The sequence below is a fragment of the Podarcis muralis genome, chromosome 1, assembly GCF_964188315.1.
Source record: "Podarcis muralis chromosome 1, rPodMur119.hap1.1, whole genome shotgun sequence".
In the NCBI taxonomy this organism is placed as follows: domain Eukaryota; kingdom Metazoa; phylum Chordata; class Lepidosauria; order Squamata; family Lacertidae; genus Podarcis; species Podarcis muralis.
Genome location: NC_135655.1, coordinates 45,046,337 through 45,065,245, shown reverse-complemented (window position 1 = coordinate 45,065,245; position 18,909 = coordinate 45,046,337). Strand labels below are relative to the sequence as shown.

General features: G+C 40.2%; 1 protein-coding gene across 5 annotated transcripts in view; it reads left to right on the top strand.

Moving 5' to 3' along the window:
* TTBK2 (tau tubulin kinase 2) overlaps positions 1-18,909 on the top strand; it is a 48,669-nt gene that overhangs the window by 12,393 nt on the left and 17,367 nt on the right. For 3 of the 5 annotated variants that reach the window (XR_003705995.2, XM_028724189.2, XM_028724161.2), the window contains exons 5-14: positions 950-1,090; positions 1,624-1,728; positions 4,077-4,142; positions 8,394-8,486; positions 9,901-10,026; positions 11,099-11,256; positions 12,538-12,751; positions 15,236-15,447; positions 15,954-16,521; positions 17,562-17,810. Coding sequence is in view for 4 of the 5 variants with exons in the window: in XM_028724189.2 (XP_028580022.2) it covers positions 950-1,090; positions 1,624-1,728; positions 4,077-4,142; positions 8,394-8,486; positions 9,901-10,026; positions 11,099-11,256; positions 12,538-12,751; positions 15,236-15,447; positions 15,954-16,521; positions 17,562-17,810 (1,932 nt within the window). In the remaining variant the exon portion in view is untranslated. Of the gene's footprint in view, positions 1-949; positions 1,091-1,623; positions 1,729-4,076; positions 4,143-7,626; positions 8,212-8,393; positions 8,487-9,900; positions 10,027-11,098; positions 11,257-12,537; positions 12,752-15,235; positions 15,448-15,953; positions 16,522-17,561; positions 17,811-18,909 lie in introns of those variants that run through there. The other 2 variants (XM_028724181.2, XM_028724199.2) reach the window with 2 other exon arrangements.

The window sequence follows — 18,909 nt, the reverse complement described above, 5'->3', positions numbered from 1 at the left end:
AAACAGGTGTAGTCTACCTTTTTATACCTACTGCCCACTAATGCATCTTTCTTGATGGTAACATTTCCTTCCTGCCCACCAGTGCTCAATGGAAGGAGGATTCTGCCTGTGCCGTGGAACCCCCTACTGCCCACGTAGAATACTGAAACGCCCACTAGTGGGCGGTAGGGACCAGGTGGACAACCCCTGCTCTAAAAGGATGTTCACAGATATAAATTAAATCTCCACAACCCCCTAAGAAAGAATGTCCAGCTAATGTAACATTGCTTATTTGATAGGAGAAGGGTAAATACAAACCACAGGCTGTTCTCCATGTGCCTTATCTGAAGCAATTGCAGAGGGTAGCTAAACAAGAATGGGATTTTTTAGTGGTACCTCCATATCTTTGGAACGCTTATCTCCCAGGAAAATGTACATAGCACCATCCTTGTCATTTTTTTGGCACCAGGCTAGTACAGGTTTATTTACCCAGACTGTTAAAGATTAAGTTGACCGCTACTGTGCTGCTTGTATTTTACAGGTGTAGAATAGATTTTTTCTTTTTGTATTGTTAGATGTGCAATTTATAAATTTTGTATTGCACATTGCTTTTAATTTGGGTTTTACCTGATTTTACTTTTATTGCTGTTACATTGCTTTGAGACTTCTTTGTGTTTAGCAACTACCAAATGCAATAATAACAACTGCTACTGCTGCGACAGCTTATCATGCCTTGTGATCTGGGGCCCCTATTGGGAAAAAAATTTGATAGCTTAATTGATACCCTATTCTCTTCTTGATCAGTTCAATGTAAAAAATAAATCTAATGTTGATTTATTTTGCCCATTATAAAATGATTATGAAAGCTAAATGAAAAAAAATAAATATTATTGAAAATGTCGGTCTTCCTCATTTTGGATGGGCAGGGGGAAATTTCCACTGAACGTACTTTACTTTCTTGCTTTTTCAGGGTCGGAACTTGGCCGATCTGCGTCGAAGCCAAACTAGAGGGACCTTCACAATCAGTACTACCTTGCGACTTGGCAAGCAAATTCTAGAGTCTATTGAGAGCATTCATTCTGTTGGTTTTTTACACAGAGATATTAAGCCAGTAAGTTTATTCACAAATTTTGTCAGAGCCAAGAATTTAAGTCGCAACTGTTGTCACTTATTAGGGGGTGATCGTGCAGTTAGAACAATCAGAAAATTGGATATAAAACTATTAAGATGACAGTGCATAGTTTAAAAACTAATCCATAATTGTTTCTTTTATATATTGATTTTCAGTAAGATTAGAACTCTTTAACTGTAATGGTCTTATCTAGCAAATAATAATTGCTTTCGGTTTTAAAAGTAAGTTCTTAATTTAGGAAAGCCTAAAATGATTGCATCCACTGAGAATATATCACTCTGTACTTTATTTCAAAGTATTAGGATGTTCTGTTTAACATGACTGAATAGCACAGTCCTATGCATGTCTACCCAAAAGTTTAAATAACTGTATCCAGTGATAGTCCTACGCAGAGTAGTTTAAGTAATTGATTGCAGCCTTAATGTTGTATTCAGCGTTTGTGTGTGGAGTTTGTTGTTGGTATTATCAATGTATGGTATTATCAATCAGTATGTCATCTTTTTCCTCCCCAGTCCAACTTTGCTATGGGACGTTTCCCTAGCACTTGGAGGAAGTGTTACATGCTAGATTTTGGCTTGGCGCGTCAGTTTACAAATTCATGTGGGGATGTCAGACCGGTAAGAAATTCTAATGAAACTTTTTATTAATAATTTTAAATTTGTGGTACCTCAGGTTAAGTACTTAATTCGTTCCAGAGGTCCATTCTTAACCTGAAACTGTTCTTAACCTGAAGCACCACTTTAGCTAATGGGGCTTCCTGCTGCTGTGCCGCCACCGCACAATTTCTGTTCTCATCCTGAAGCAAAGTTCTTAACCCGAGGTAATATTTCTGGGTTAGCGGAGTCTGTAACCTGAAGCGTGTGTAACCTGAAGCATCTGTAACCTGAGGTACCACTGTATTGGACTGCTTTTAAAATAACTGTCAGGCTGAACTGTTTTATCCATGCTTGATGCATTATGCCAGAGGTCTGAGACCCAAGTTCTAATCTGGCCAACCATCCATGGTTTAATGTTAATGGGCAGCATTCTAGTATGTGCTGTTACAAAGTTTTCAGGGTAATCCTCCCTCATTTTGCTGCCGCCATGCTCTGAGCAAAATAGGCAAAGTGTGGCTTGTCATGTCATACAGATATGAGCATGTGGTTTCTTTCACCCAAAACCCCCAGGAGTGGTAACCAAGGTTTATTTTTCACTTATTACATGTTTGTTTGAGCAAAGGAAACCACAAGGCCAGGTTTGGATAACATGACAAGCCACACTCTGACTTATTTTGTCTGGCACAGTAGAAGCAGAGGGAGGGGGAGCACCGTGTTAACCTTTTGTTTTAAACCATGGTTTAATATCACATGAAAGTGAGGTAATTGCGTCAGTGAGTAGGTTCATTGTCCCCTGGTGGTGTTGCTGTACATTTTTAATAACGTGTAAGGAGTGATTGGTGTTAGTGGTTTGGTGATTTAGTGCGAGATATAGGAGGGATTGGGAGGTTAGTTCGCTTGTGTGAGGTGTGGGAATAGAATGGGATGAGTGATAAAGCATGAGTAGTGAATTTTGTACAATTTGTGTAATTGAAAAACAGAAGTTGGGTGAATGTTACATACTGTGAGTTAGGATATGACTTGGCAAGTTAGAGGCTGAGGAGGGAAGGGGGCCCTGACTCAATATGTTTCCAAAATGTGCTTCTGGATTTTTTATTTTTTTTTAATTATTTGATTAATTTGTAATGCATCACTGTTTTTCAGTTTCATATATAGAAAAATTAGTATTTTGTTTTTGTAAAGCACTTTGTGTTAGTATTAAGCAGTATTAAGATAAAGGACCCATGGACAGTTAAGTCCAGTTAAAGGCGACTATGGGGTGGCGGCGCTCATCTCATTTCAGGTCGAGGGAGCTAGCATTTGTCCACAGACAGCTTTCCTGGTCATGTGGCCAGCATGACTTAATTGCTTCTGGCACAATGGGACACTGTGACAGAAACCAGAGCACACAGAAATGCCATTTACCTTCCCGCCTCAGCGGTACCCATTTATCTACTTGCACTGGTGTGCTTTCGAACTGCTAGGTTGGCAGAAGTTGGGACAGAGCAATGGGAGCTCGGATTCAAACTGCTGACCTTCTGATCAGCAAGCTGAAGAGGCTCAGTGGTTTAGAGCACAGCACCACCCACTCCCTATTAAGCAGTATATAAATATGTAAATAGAATAATAAATAAATAAAAAGGTGCTGGCTACTACTGACTTGTGAAACCTTTGCCTTATTCCCTGATCTCCCAAAATAAGGAATAAAAAGGTGTCTGTCTGGAGCTTATTGCACTTTCAATTAGCAATGAGCATTGTACTTTGCATAAAGCAACTAGGAGTATGTTTGCAAAGAGCTGAAAAAGTGCTTTGTATGAAGGGGACAGGGTTTTTTGTTTGTCTGGGCACTTAGTATCCTAGTCGTGGAGTGAATAGGAAACTAGCAATTAAAGTAAAATGCACTGGAATTTGGGTGCTGAGAAAAAAGGGAAATAACAAAATGGCTTCTTTAAGGTTGAATAAAATGGAACTATTTGAATAAGAACAGAAGAGCCCTGCTGGACCCATCCAGTCTAGTAAACTCTTCTCACAATGGCTAACCAGATGCCTATCGTAAAGCCTGTAAGCAGGTCCTGAGCGCAAAAGCACTTTCACCACTTTTGATCCCCAGCAGCTTAAAGTTAATAAATCTGGTTAAATAGAAAAATGTTTCTGAACTACTTAAAATGTGTTCAAAATGTGTTTATTTATTTACCATACCCATTTAAATTTTATTTATTATACAAACATGTTGCCCCAATAACATAGATCAAACAGACCTGTGCATTCTTAGCGGGGGAAGACTCCAGAGTAGAAGGCCTACATTATTCTTTGTAGTGTGGCTTTTATGTACTGTATATCTTTAACTAACACAGTGTAACAGAATTTCTCCCCCTCTGTTGTATTGATAGCCCAGAGCTGTTGCTGGTTTTAGAGGGACTGTGCGGTATGCGTCAGTCAATGCTCACAGGAACAGAGTGAGTATTAGTACTTGCAATAGCCTGAATGTTTAGTTACTGAAACAATTACAAATGGTGTGTTTATCTTAACTTTCTGTTTCACATGTCTTTTTCCTATAGGTGATTTATAATTGTAAGTAATACTGCCTGAAATATTTACATTGTTGGCAAAAGAAAATGTCTACTTATGCACCTTTAATCATACTGGATGTTCTTAGAATGGAAAGAATATCGTGACTGAAATTTGCTAAATAAATTGATTACCATTTTAATTACATGGCATATTAAAAGAGTGCTAATTAATTTTTAGTAGGTATGGATGAAAGGGACACACATGCTCCCCTCCCCATGAGAGGTTGATACAGACTAGGGTGGGGTTTGGCTTTGCTGGGAAAATGTTTTTCTGGTGGGATGTGAGAACTGACGGAAAGGATCACAGTCTTTTGGCCACTTTTGACTTTCTTTTTTTATCGAGGTGTTGCACAGCAGATGGTAACTGCTAGCTCTAGATGGTGGGTACAAAAGCACCAACAATATAATTCTCATTGTGATTACAGAAGACAGGTGGGATTCTGTTTATCTGTCTCCAGTTTTAAACCTTGAAGGTTAGCAGGAAGCCTGTTTCTGCTGTTGAACTAAAAGGTGATTTTCAGTGAAATACTAGATAATTATGTAGTTCAGGAAGAGGCAACTCTTCTTGCATACACTTCGACACATGGCTGTTCACTCATAGCTGGCACAAGCAACTAGCAAGGCAGGCAGCTTATCATGAGTGTTCAGTGGTCCACTAACTGAGCCAATACCTGGAGCTTGTACAATCTGTAAACAACTTTCTTTGTTGCTCTCCTGGAACTTGGTATATCATCAGCAGGGTGGATTAAGGTTCATAGGAATGACACAAGGGTGTATATTTGCTAAGGGCAGGCAAAATCTCTGGTTCAGGAGCAGGCCCAGAAAGACCTACAAATACACAAATCACTGCCTATCCAATAATTCAGCAAAGTACTTGAAACCACATAAAATAATTTAAGGAAGGAGGTGAAACACATTTAAACTAATTGCTAGCTTGCTTTGCTTCTATGTATACTTCTGTGAGTATATTTATAGAGTTTCTTCTCCCATCTGTTTTGAATCTATAGAGAACATTTCAACTCTTTAAGCATTGTTTTCTTACAAGTGAGTCTTGCCACAAAATGTTGCAGTGTAGAGTGCTTCTTCTAGGGTTCCAACCAGCCATGTCCTTTCCCAGGCTATGCCTCATTCCATGTCTCCTCCCCTCTGGCAGTCTATTTCCACGCCCCCAATCAGGCCACTGAATGTTCTCAGTCTGTTCTTGGGCTGTTTTGTTCCCCTCACCCACCAAGGTACTTGTGTAAGCCCAAGAGTCTACTAATCTCCTTCCCTGTGCATGGATGGTGCTGATTTATTACGATGGACAATGAAGTGTTCTTATTGGGTTGTTTGTCTTGCACAAGACTCAGGCAGGAGCAAAGAATTATGGGAGGTAGACCGTTTCCCCTCAATTTTTTCCTCCTCGGCTCTCACTGTTTTGTTGATTGTTAGTTAGCAGAGTCCTCTTTAAATACTTTCTTCGTGATTCTTAGTTACTTAGTAATTGGCTACTTTTCCTGTCTATTGGTCCTTTTATGCGTCCTCCACTGAGGTGTAAAAAAACAAACAACCTTGTCTCCCTGCTAAACATCTTTCCCTGTTCTGCGTTCAGTGTTTTACTTCTATTTTCCATTAATTTCTTAATTTTTATCTTTATTTCTTGTTGCTGGCTATTGTCGTTTTGGCAGATGGGCTGCCTTTTATTCCAGCTTTTTTTGCGGTGCAGGCTGCCTCGTGCAGTGACTGCGAGCTGCTTCCCTAACAGCCGCTCTGTGCCTTACCCTCACCGTCCTTTTGAACCCTTTATTCAGCGCATTTGCTTTCCTTCAAGAATTGCTGCTTCTACAGAGAAAGAAAGGGACAAAGAAAATAAGCTTCAACTCCTTGTTCTCCTGTCTGCTTCTGCAGCGCAAAGGGCTGTTTCAACACGTTTCGCCTGCAGTAATATTTGAATCAGCAGTCTGGTTCAGAGGCTCAATTTCCTCCCAATAAATTTCAATGGCGTCCTTAGAGTCTCTGCAAGGTTTGGGTGCCTCTCCGCATAAAAAAGCGAAATAAACATAGAATGTGGTCCTCTGCTTCCTGCAGTTGCTCAAATCACTCCTCCCATGCTAAGGGCCATTGTTTTCCAGTGTTGTCAGTAAGGTAAGGTCTACCCATGTAAACAAATCTCCTTCAGAGCAATCCATGGCTCAGCCACAGAGTGCTGCTCAGTTATCTAGTGAGATTTTACTGCCATCTGCTGGCAATACTAATAATGACATAGCCATATCCTCTGATCCTGAGCCTGAATTTCAGGGTTTTGCTGATGGCCAATTAGGATCTACTGTAATGAGCAAAGTTCATTGCCACCAATGGGTCAAGGTTTATCAGAGGTTTTGAATGTGAACTTGTCTGCTTCTTTAATTGATCAGTTGAAGGATGCCCTTCTTGCCTCCTTATCATCAGACCTTAAGCATGACATGTCCCAATGCTGCCTTTCCTGTGCGTACTAAATCAAAGCTTCTTGTACACATATGCCACATTCTGCAGGGAATTCTTCCCCTAACCCTTTTCAAGTTATGTCTGAGGAATTACAGGAGGCTGATTATCTCATGCATCACTGGATGTGGAAGAAGAGGATGCACGGGAAGAGCCACAATCTTCCAGGCTGTTTCAAGATTTTCAGACAGCAACTTTGCTGTGTAAGATTATGAGCCCTTTGTCCTCTAAGCAAGCAAAGGAGACTGAGGCAGTTTCTGGAAGTTTTGTGTCTTTTCTAACAGATACGAGTCCATCAACCAACTTCATGCGGGTTCCATCTCTTCTAAAATTGATAGTAAAGGCAGAGCTAGATGCTCCTATGCATTTGAAAAGGACTAATGGATTGGTGAATAAATTATATTCTTTAGAGCCAGAATTTATGGCTCTAAAGAAGTCACCTTTCGTAGATCCTCCTCTGCTGCATCTTTCCTCACGTCATTTGGCCCCAAAGGATAAGGATGCTCAAATGCATGATATTACAGATAGGAGAATCGAGTTTGCCCTTCGCGAAGTACATGAGGCTACTTCATTTTCATTGAGAGCTTCTTGTATAGCTTCCTCCTGCGCACATGCCTGTGTGGTATGGTTGGAGGATTTGCTCCATAATCCTCCTCAGGATGTGGTGCGTCACCATCAAATCCTTTCAAAACTCATAAAAGCACAAGCCTGCATGGCGGATGCAACTGTGGATGCTATGCAGTTTGCGCCAAGAGCCATATCTGCACAGGGAACAGTGTGCTGCACTTTGTGGCCTAAGAACTGGCAGGCTGACCCTGCCGCTAAGGCTAACTTGTCTGTGATACCTTTTGTGGGAGGCCAGCTACCTGTACTTGGAGAGTCAGCTCTGAAAGATATTTCAGTGTAATCAAAGGATAAGCGTAAGGTTTCTTTAAGTCAGAAGGCTGATAGAAGGTATGCTAGGCATTTTGTTCCATACCCCACTCAGTTTCATTCCTTTCACTGCTCAGGTTCCATAACAGGCAGCGAGATTCAAGTCTCAACCCTTTAAGCAGCGTTACCAAGGTAGACAGCCATTCCATCGCTTTTCTGCCGCCCCAGCCACCAAGGGTGGTAAGCAGCATACTCAATGACCCTGTGTCACAACAGGTAGGGGGGTGCCTAAAATGGCTTCTCCCTACTTGGCAGCAGACCATATGATTTATTATATGCTTGAGTTTTATTATGGAGGGTTCGTTTTCTTGACATGCAGGTTTTTTCATGTTGCTGCATGTTACTTTCTTTACTCTTGTTCCTGTTCACGTGTTAGCTAGGAGGAGGTAGGCCTTGTGTTTAATTTAGTTTTAGATTTTTTGTCATGGTGCTCCTGATTGGCCAGTCCAAAAAACTGAGGAGAAACGGTCTACCACAATTCTTTGCTCCTGCCTGATTCTCGTGCAAGAGGAACAGCCCAATCCAAATACTTCATCGTCCACCTAATAAATCTACTATTCAGGTAAGACTAATCATCATTTTTAGCTGCATCTTGTCTGTCTGCTTACATGTTGAGATCAATCATTTTTTGCTACATACTTCGCTATTGTGGCGTTAGAATTTTAGCATGTGATACATTGTTTTTGGTAGCACAAGAAAATGGGGAGTTGACTATATAATAACATACTGTCTCTTTTTCTTTAGGAAATGGGACGTCATGATGACCTCTGGTCTTTGTTTTACATGTTGGTTGAATTTGTGGTTGGACAGCTGCCCTGGAGGAAAATTAAGGACAAGGTCTGTTGAGAAATGTACCATTGGAGATAAACCGCAAAGAATGTCTTTGAATATGTTCATGAGATTCCTTTCAATATATTAAAGTTCTTTAAAAACAATGTTTGCTTACTTCAATGCATTTGTTTTTTAATTAACATAGCTGGCATGAGTACAGAATTTCATTAATCTTAGTTAAAAATAATAAAACCCATCTTCTACACAAGGGGTTGGGAACAGGATCTGGTGATCAACCTACTATGGTTCATTTTTGATAGATGCACAGGGCCACCCTCCAGTCAGTTATCAGTCATACGTTGTCAGATTATTAAAGTTCAAAGGAATAATTGGGAACACACTCTAAAAGTACTCCTGATTCTTATTTGCAGAATCTTTGCCGAGTATGCTGGCTGTTTGCCATAATAATAAACATTGACATTGAGAATCTTTGCAGCCACAGCTTGAATTCAACCTGCAGCTGCAAAGATTCCTGTCAAATGCAAGTTCCCACCTTCTGTGGGAATCCAGTCTACTTAGGAGCTCTGAGCTGAACCCAGTGTGTTTGCATTTGGTGCCAAATTAAAAAGACACCTAATTCAAGCCCCGTTTCAGAGGAACAATTGGGAGCACATTCTAGGGCTCCTGAATGTTTCTTCTCAGCCATAACTTTACTGATCTCACATCTGACATCATACAATGGCTGGGGGAAAATTGATATTGTTGGACAGATTATGCTCTCTGGTGTGCCTAATGTGGCCTGCAGGCTGGAAGTGCCCCATGTTTGTGCTACACAATCAAGCCAGTGTCTTTTGTACATAATTTAATATATCTCTTCACTATATCTGACCAGCTGTTAGTTCCCCACTTGCTGTTTGGAGAAGAGCAACTTGGATCTTGGCAGAAGTTCAGTTTCATTTCAAATGGCTCTTTATGTGTTTTTAGGCTTAAGTTAACAGGGAGGTATATCCAAGAGCATTTGTTTTATTTTAAAGATGGTTCATGTTAAAGCTTGTTACAGACCTTTACCTTTAAAACCAGAGCTATTAATTTTGATCTGAATAAAGATTAGAAACTCAGATTTGATATGGTTACTGAGGACCCTAATGTGTTGAGAAAAACTCATTCATATCCTCAGAACCTATCAAATCTATGCTTCAGGTAAAAGCATTTGTCCTATCTGAGGTCCTACTATGCAGAGAAGAAGTTAAAATAATACAAAATATACTCTAATGGAAGAAAGAAGAAAGGAAGGTAAGGGAGACACCTGCTCCAGTTGGGCTGTCTTCTCGCCTGGCCAACTGTATTTTCATTTATTTGTTTAGCATTTTAAAATTCTTTACTGCTTTCAGTTCCTTGGCAGAGGGGTGGCATATAAATAAATAATGTCTATAAGGAACTGAAGGAAAGTATGGTAAATATTTCATTTTCCTACTTGTAGGAGCAAGTGGGCTCCATAAAAGAGAGGTATGACCACCGGCTGATGCTGAAACATCTCCCTCAAGAATTTAACACCTTTCTAGATCACATTTCTACTTTAGATTATTTTACTAAACCTGACTACCAGGTATGATTTTTTGTGCCTTAATTTTATGTCTTATTGGAAACCCATGTCTTGTTAAACATGCATTCACACATCTGTTCCAATGAGTAGCAATAGCTAATTAGGTACACTATCATTATACCTTACTTTTGCCTCTTGTGTTTTGTCATATCGTACCTAGACAAATCCATACTAACTTTTTTACGGGACTTCTAAAGTAAAAAAATGACAAGCAGCTGAAGTGAATGGTTTCCTTTTTACTCTTTTTAAGCTGCTTTTGCATGTTTTATTGTGTCTTTAGTCTGGTGTCTAAGACATATTTCAATACATTGGACATATTTAAATACATTGAATATATTGATTTCCAAACACAATTCAGATGGCCACTGCATGTTTTGTGCAGTGTGTATATGAAACCATTTTTCTGCAGGAATTGTACCCCTGTATCAGTTAGAGAAATTAGCTGATGAGGCAGAATTCTACAATGTTCATATTTGGGTAGTTTTGCAAAGATTTGCAGAAGAAATTGGAAAGTAGTTTTTAAAATAGAATATATCAAAGCGTCTAGTTCCTCATTTCTCCCATTGTATTCTTTGTGCTTGCTCATACAGTGTTCTTTTTATTGCCCACTTCCTGTTAATCCTCATGCCACAATATACACTGTACTTAACCTGTAATAGAAAACAGGTGTAAGAAAATGTCTTGCGATGACATGTAAATATAACGGCTTCAACTTATTAATGAAACCTGTCCATCATTTGAATGCTGTGTTGCCTTTTTTTAACAGATATCAATATAATGTCTGCCTTTCATAGGATATGAAACATTCCTCTTCTCCAAGGCCTTTGGCAAATTAAACAATTTATGGTCTTTTAAACTGTTGAGTGTCATTGTTTGTTACTATGTTGTGTAGTTTTGTGTTTTTATAATGTAAACTGCCCTGTGATCCTTGGCTGAAGTGTATAGAAATTTAATAAATAAATAATAGGATTTTTTTTTAAAAAAAAGTTTTCATGAATGGCGTGAAAGAACAACTTTCGTGAGTTTTCCAAATGTAACCTGGGAGCATACCAACTCTTCTCTTTTGTTTATATAGCTTCTCATGTCCGTCTTTGACAACAGCATGAAGACTTCTGGGGTGACTGAGAGTGACCTATTTGACTGGGAAAAGAGTGGAGCTGATGGCTCTTTAACAACAACCACCACTTCAACTACTCCTCAACTGCACACTCGTCAGACCCCAGCTGCCATAGGGTATGTCCTTTTGATGTCATCCAGTTAATGAAGTGACATGTGACATTCTGGATAGTAGGCATTCTTTCTCTGTCCTAAGACCTTGATCTAAAGGCATCTAGACTTCTGTTCCTTATGTGATAGCATTGTAATGGTGAGGGAACCAGATGTACTTCTTCCATAACCAGGTGTTGACAGACAAACTCTGGAGAGCTTGCTTGGAAGAATCTTTCATACTTCTGTTTTGAATAGTTTTAGGATGGGATTATATGTGATTCTCATTCTAAATTGTGTTGCAGCATTAAGAAAAACAGATTGCTCAGTTTCCATTTGGGAGAGTACCTGGAGAGTGTACTACTACCCAGATAACTTTGTGAACAGCCTAGAGGACTTTGTTGAATAGGTGACAAAATTTAAAACTTCGTATTAATTCTGTTGGTTATAGATAACAAACCCATTAATGTAGATTACATATCTACATATCTACATATCTCCTGGCATCCCCCCACCTTATAGCATTGTGGCAAAATACACAATACAGTCATACCTTGGTTCTAGAATGCCTTGGTATGCATATGTTTTGGCTCCCGAATGCCAAAAACCCGGAAGTAAGTGTTCCAGCTTTCGAATGTTCTTTGGAAGCTTCCACGACTTCCAATTGAGTGCAGGAAGCTCTTGCAACCAATCGAAAGCCGCACCTTGGTTTTTGAACGGTTCCTGGAGTTGAACGGACTCCCAGAACGGATTAAGTTCGGCAACCAAGGTACCACTGTACCAGCATTCTAATCTCGCTCCTGCATGCTGCACTATGATTAGGGAAGATGCAGAAGCATAGAGCTGCCCTTCAGTCTCGGAATTGATGGCAATGTTCTGAGTTCAGATTCCCTAAGGTTTGAGCTGAAAGGAGGTAGAGTGTACAGCCAGTAGAGAGTAAAGCTCTGTTTAGAATCTGTGTGTGATACCAGGTCTGACCAATCCAGGTGCTTCTTACTTGCTGCCAGATGCAAAGCCTGAACCCTGAAGAGTTCCGAGGATGGCACACACACTGTTTTACAATAGCTTATTAGATGAGGCCTGAGACCTTAAGGATCATGATTTAAACTCTTAGAGTGTAGATGGGAACCTGTGGCCCTCCTGATGTTCCTGGATTGCAGCTTTCATCATCACTGACCATTGGCTCTGCTGTCTTATAGTCTTAACAACATCCAGAGGAAGAAGGGAGGGTGTAACCTGTGCTGCATCCTTGAGTCAAACTTTCATATTGCAATACTGTTTCTTTGTTAATTTTCTTCTTCTTTATAGAATTGCCAATGCTACACCAATACCAGGAGATATGTTGAGAGAGAATACAGATGATGTGTTTCCAGATGAACATCTCAGTGATGGTGAGAATGGTATCCCTATGGGAATCTCTCCAGAAAAGCTACCAGAGTCTCCTGGACATCATCTTCAGGAAAAGGATGTGTGGGAGGAAATGGATGCAAACAGGAATAAGATAAAAGCAGGTGTCCATAAAGTAAGTACTATAATTGAGCAGACAATAACATTCAATTCTTTTTTGGTTCTATATCTTAAGATTTGCTTTAATGGATCAAATAAAATCACTATATTATCAGCAAGTCAGATGTCTCGGGAAATGAAGAAGCTGGGTATGTTGGGGACAACTATGTCATTTGTCCCAGCGTTTGATATATTTCTTTTAACATTAATGTTTTATTTTCTGCTATTTGAAAAAGAGTTGTTCATTCCTGAAAGCCATACGAGACCGTGAACTATATAAGATAGCGGACATCTCTGTATCCTGTTTCAGTGGTTTTCATAAGTTAATTATGCTTTCTTCTGTTTGTCCTGAACCTACTGACAGCTTTCCATTTGATGACTCAAGAGTTCTAGTGTGTTGGAGAGAATTGTTTATTTGTTTATAATTTTATAAACCTACATTTGCTCTTCCTTATTGTGGTAGTTCTTTCCCCCCATCACATAACTCCATTTTTAAGCAAGTATTCGTGAGGAAGATACCGTTTCTTACTGATAATTTGTTGTTATTTTCTATATCTACTGCAGCTCTGTGCTAACTTTTGAGCATGGCCATAACTGCATTGTATTCTTTATATTGCTTCACCTTAGGTTACATAGTAGTATTGTGAAAATATATTCTCTTTATAAATTCTTTCCTAATTTTTGTTAAATTGCTAAGGACACCTAGCTGGCATTACAGTGAGCAATTTTACTGTGGCCCCAGGCACAGCATTTGGGACATATATCAGAGTATATACTTGAAGTAGGCTATTTTTAATCCCATTGTTCATTACTTTATGTTTTCACCTTTTGACCACTGATCACAGGAATAAGCTGAAGATTCAGCTTTGTCTTCTGTGGCTGCTTGTTTCTGTAGCATATTACAATCTGTCTCCCTGATGCTTGCATTGGTCACAGCTAAGGTGGCACAAAGTATTGCTATTTTAGACAAAACAGCCCTTTCTTAGAGCAGTAATGGGACATGTAGTTCCTTCTGTGTGGGGGTAGGGATGTTGGGTAGAGTTCAGTTGTTCTGTTCCACAGATGGAAGATATTTCAGTTTGGTGAGCACCTCTGCTAATGGAAGGAGCGGTACATCTCCCTGCCTCAGCTGCTTCACAAATAATCTGCTCTGAAGAGTTTTGGGAACCCTTCAGAGCAGCATGGAAGGTGGCAGGCGGGAGGTAGAATTAGTGAAAAAACCTCATTGATTCTGTTAGCAGAGGCCTCTGCTAAATGAATTGTATAAGAGCAGCTATAGAATCACAGAACTGTAGAGTTGGAAGGTACCCAAGGGTCATCTTGTCCAATTCCGTGCAGTGCATGAATCTCAGCTAGAGCATCCATGACAGATAGCCATCCAACCTCTGCTTAAAAACCTCACATGAAGGAGAGTCCACAACCTCCCGAGGGAGATGGCTCCTCTGTCAGGAGAAAACAGGGTTGCTCCATCTTCCCTGTGACAGGTCTCTAGATATTTGTGTTTGCTAGTGGGATCAGCTGTGTGTGAGTGAAATCAGAAAACATTAAAACTTAATTTTTGAAAATCAGTGATAGAGTATATTGTTTGCAACTTAGGGGCCTCTGTTTCAATCCTTGTCTTTCCACATAGGGCTAGGAAAGACTCCTGCTTGAAACCTCAGATTGCTGCTATTGAGTTTAGTCTAATTTGAAATAAGGCAGTTTTCTATGTTCATTAGTATCTAAACCCTGGATGTTAGGTAGTATATAACAACAACAACAACAACAACACATTTTATTTATATCCCGCCCTCCCCTGCCGAAGCCGGGCTCAGGGCGGCTAACAACAATAAAACAGTACAAAAGTACAGCATAAACAACACTCTAAAATCATTCATCATAAGATTAATTAATTCAAGCCACTGGCAACCATTGGGCCAGAGCTCCGCGAAGATTGCCGAGGGAGGGAGTCAGGCTGTGCCCTGGCCAAAGGCCTGGTGGAACAGCTCTGTCTTGCAGGCCCTGCGGAAAGATGTCAAGTCCCGCAGGGCCCTGGTCTCTTGTGACAGAGTGTTCCACCAGATCAGAGCCACAGCCGAAAAAGCCCTGGCTCTAGTTGGCCAGCCTAACTTCTCTGTGGCCTGGGACCTTCAAGATGTTTTTATTAGAAGACCGTAAGTTTCTCTGTGGGGCATACCAGGGCTGCTTTTAGATATGGATACTGATTTGGAGTTAAAGTCCACAAGCAAACAATTTCAAAAGCACATTTACAGAAGACTGCATATTAGCCACAAGCAAAATTGAAAGTTCATGTGGAAATTAGTTAGTTCTGGTAGTAAATGAAGTTGAGCATCGATCATTCTGCTGCAGTTCTGACTACATTTAGCATTGCAAGCCTATCAAATAGAAGAACTGAAAGTGTTTTGACAGAATGAAAAGCCGGGATGCCAACAACTAAATGTTACATTTTGTGTCTTTTACCTGATATTTTATAGTTCTCTTATGGTGTTTTTAATCACAGGCTGCTACAGAAGAGGAAAACAGCCATGGACCAATTAATGGCATGCTTAATGCACCAAGCCTTGGTTCTCCAATTAGAGTCCGTTCAGAGACCACACAGCTAGATCGGGATGTTCCTCTGGTGCGGAAGCTACGATCAATTCACAGTTTTGAACTGGAGAAACGTCTGACCTTGGAGTCCAAGCCAGATACAGATAAATTTCTGGAAGTCTGGTATGTAATGCCTTTTGTTTTGCTAAGCTTTCTTAGCAGTTGCTTTGCTTATAGTGAGTCATCTTTAATTGATTAGTTATTTGGCACAGATTTCACTGTTACTCATGCCATATGATTGACCCTACAAATGCAGGGAAAGTAAAGGCAGGTTTTGGAAATGGGGAGCCAGTAATTCATAATATAATTTGAGAAATCCAGTTCTAAAAGATTAGTTAGAACAGGGGTAGCCAACATGGTGCCCTCCAGATGTTCTTGCACTATAGCTCTCATAATTCCTGGCCATTTGACATGCTGAGTGTTGATGAGAGTTGTAGTCCAAGAACAACTGGAGGATGCCACAGGAGCTACCCCAGAACATCTACTAGAAATAGAAATGTAATGATATTGATAACAAATGGCCTAATTTGTCTACATTAGATAGTATCCTGTTATTTTTCACTTAACATGGTTTACACAATCCTAATTTGCTTGATCATGTTTCCTTAATTTCTCTCAACGTTCCCAAGCATGGAGAAGAAGAAAAGAGAGTTGAATCCTGGCAAAGAATCTGCTGTTGCAGCTTTTCAAAAACCACCCATGCCTCCAGTTGCTTCCAGTCATGAGCATGTTTGGCACTATGATGAAGAATACCTACCTGAAGCTTCCAAGCCCATTTCTGGCAGCTCTCCAGAACAGGGTGATGGTGTTGTCAGCAATGGATATGTGGCAGTCAATTTGAGTTCCTGCCAGCAGGAGGTTGACTCCAAGGAATGGGTGATAGTGGATAAAGACAGAGACCTGCAGGATTTCAGGACTAATGGAGTTTTAGGGCATAAAACAACTGGAAGCCCCTCTGATGAGGAGCCTGAGGTGCTTCAAGTCCTTGAAGAGCCCCCACAAGAAGATAAGCTTAGAGCTCATACCAAGAATACAGCTATGGGACCAGCATTGGATCTAGATATTGAGTGTCATGGTACAGCCGCTTCTGAACAGTTTACAGATCAACTAGAACTCCCAGTTGGAACTGCTGGTCATCTTCTTGCAGTCACACCCACAAGCCTAATGGAGGCCCAAGCAGAAGGGGCTCTTACTCCAGTAAGTGAACTGTTAATAGCTGTAGCTCATCTCTGTTGTATTCAGACACTGTGAGAAATCTTTAACTGAAAGCATGAGATCTGAAGCTTAATCAAAATACTGCATAGAGATAATATCCTGCTTGCAGTCAAGAAGAGTATGATAGTTAATTGCACTTTGCAGAAGCAATTTTTCAGGGTTTAGCATGTATTTCAATAACGTCCACACTCTCAATTTTGATTTAATTAAGATACATGCTAAGAAAGCACAAGAATGATGGTATGTTTGAGAATTATTGAAAATACAGTGGTACCTCTAGTTACGAACTTAATTCATTCCGGAGGTCCGTTTTTAACCTGCAACTGTTCTTAACTAGAGGCGTGCTTTCGCTAATGGGGGCCTCTTGCTGTTGCTGTGCTGCCGGCACACGATTTCCATTCTCATCCTGGGGCAAAGTTCTCAACTCGAGGTAACTCTTCCTGGTTAGCGGAGTTTGTAACCTGAAACGTTTGTAACCTGAAACGTTTGTAACTTGAGGTTCCACTGTACTAAGGTTTTGCAATGACGTAATATAAATAATGTTGTTCCTTTATTGCAGAAAAAAGTGGTTTGTTCAGTTCCAAAAACCACTTTTGAAATATAAAAAACATGAGGCATGCACCTAGTTTGAATAATTACCTGACATAATTTAACTTTTCTTGAATTCTATTTTTATTACCAGAGGCCAGTAACTGTTGATTGTAGATACTGAAGTATTTTGAAAAAAAATTAACCCACCCACCCAGGTGTAAACTGTTGTTTTCAGTTCTCTGGTTCTTCACAGCCCACTGTCTATTCAGTTCTTCATCACTTTTGCTTACTTTGAAACTCTTAACCTTTCTCAACAGTATAACTCTGTCTCTCTCTGTTCTAATCAGCATCACGTGGCTGCCAGTATTTACTCTTTCTAATATTGGCTACTGGAGGAAACAAAGTTCAAAGCTACAGAGAGCAGACCGAAATAAAGTGATCTTTATATATTTGAAGCATTTTCTTTTTTCCTTGCCATGTTGTTCTCACAGCTCAACTCACTTCACATGCTGCATTTCTCCATCCCAAGAATTTCAAGTCCCATCCTCCGTACCCTGAGCCCTATAACCCACCTCACCACCCACCCGGACCCTGTGAAAGAGGCTGGCTTTCCAAGGAGTCAATCAGGAGACAGCCACTCTTCCTCTTCCTGGTCAGCTGCCCGTAGGCAACTTCCTGTCATTCCCAGTGGAAACAAGTTCCCCCCTGTCATTCGCATCTCAAAAGCACAACTTCAGCAGGTGAATGCATCTTCATCTAAGCAACTACACTGTGTCAGTCATTTGCCATGTTTTATGGGTTCCCAGCTACTTTGCATTGCTCAAAAGTAGACTTATGTACTCTAAATGTTTTGAAAATATTGGTCTTGGGAAATAAAAATAATAACTTAAGAGATGTAAACTTCAGACAAAAGCACTAATTAAATATGCAGAGGCCAGAGCAGGAAAAATCCATTAAGCTGATTTACTATGCAGAAAATGAAATTTCTTAATTTTAAGAAACAATGAATGAGAACCTCTGTAGTTTTAATCTTAGGTTAAAGCAGTGTCAGTAGATAACAGCCAGGAAGCATAGGTGTCTTGAACATTTTTTTAAATGACTATGCTAAAGTAAGTGTGTGTGTGTGTGTGTGTGTGTGTGAGAGAGAGAGAGAGAGAGAGAGAGAGAGAGAAGGCATAGGGAACTTGTAGCCTGTAGTCAAATTAGGCCCAACAAGAATCCTAATTTGGTTCACAAGGCCATTTCTTGCAAACCACACCTACCTATGCCAACCCTGACAACATATATGACATTGGGGTAAATTAGGTAAAGATGAGGCCAAAAAGAAATAATTGGATGCTTAAAGTGCACTCTTGATTGTCCCTTGGAAAGTGGGGCTCACTAACTCTACTGACAGCGAGCTCTTTTGAAGTTTCCCATATGTCACTGTGGTTTGGGTTCTGCTTGTGTCTGCAAACAAATTATTTTCCTCTGTAGACCAGCTTTGCATAGAGCTTTGCTAGTCTGCAGAGGAAAACTGACCATTTGCAGGCATGGTTCGAATCCAAACCATGTGTGCAAACAGACAATGCAGGACTTGCTGTCAAAGTGCATCGTGGGATGTGTGGGAGGTCAGGATCTAGCCTACCGGATGGAAAAAAATATTGACTCTTGTGTTTGAGTCTTTATTTCCCAAAATTGTTAGGTATTTCCACAGCAAATAGGAAGCTAAAGCGTATTGCCCAGGGCACTAAAATGAATGGTTGGAGTATGTAGCATAGGGGAAAGTAATATAGAAAATGCTGAGAACCTAATATCCAAGCTATTTTTCTTTACAGGCAAAAATACTAGTGTTCAAAA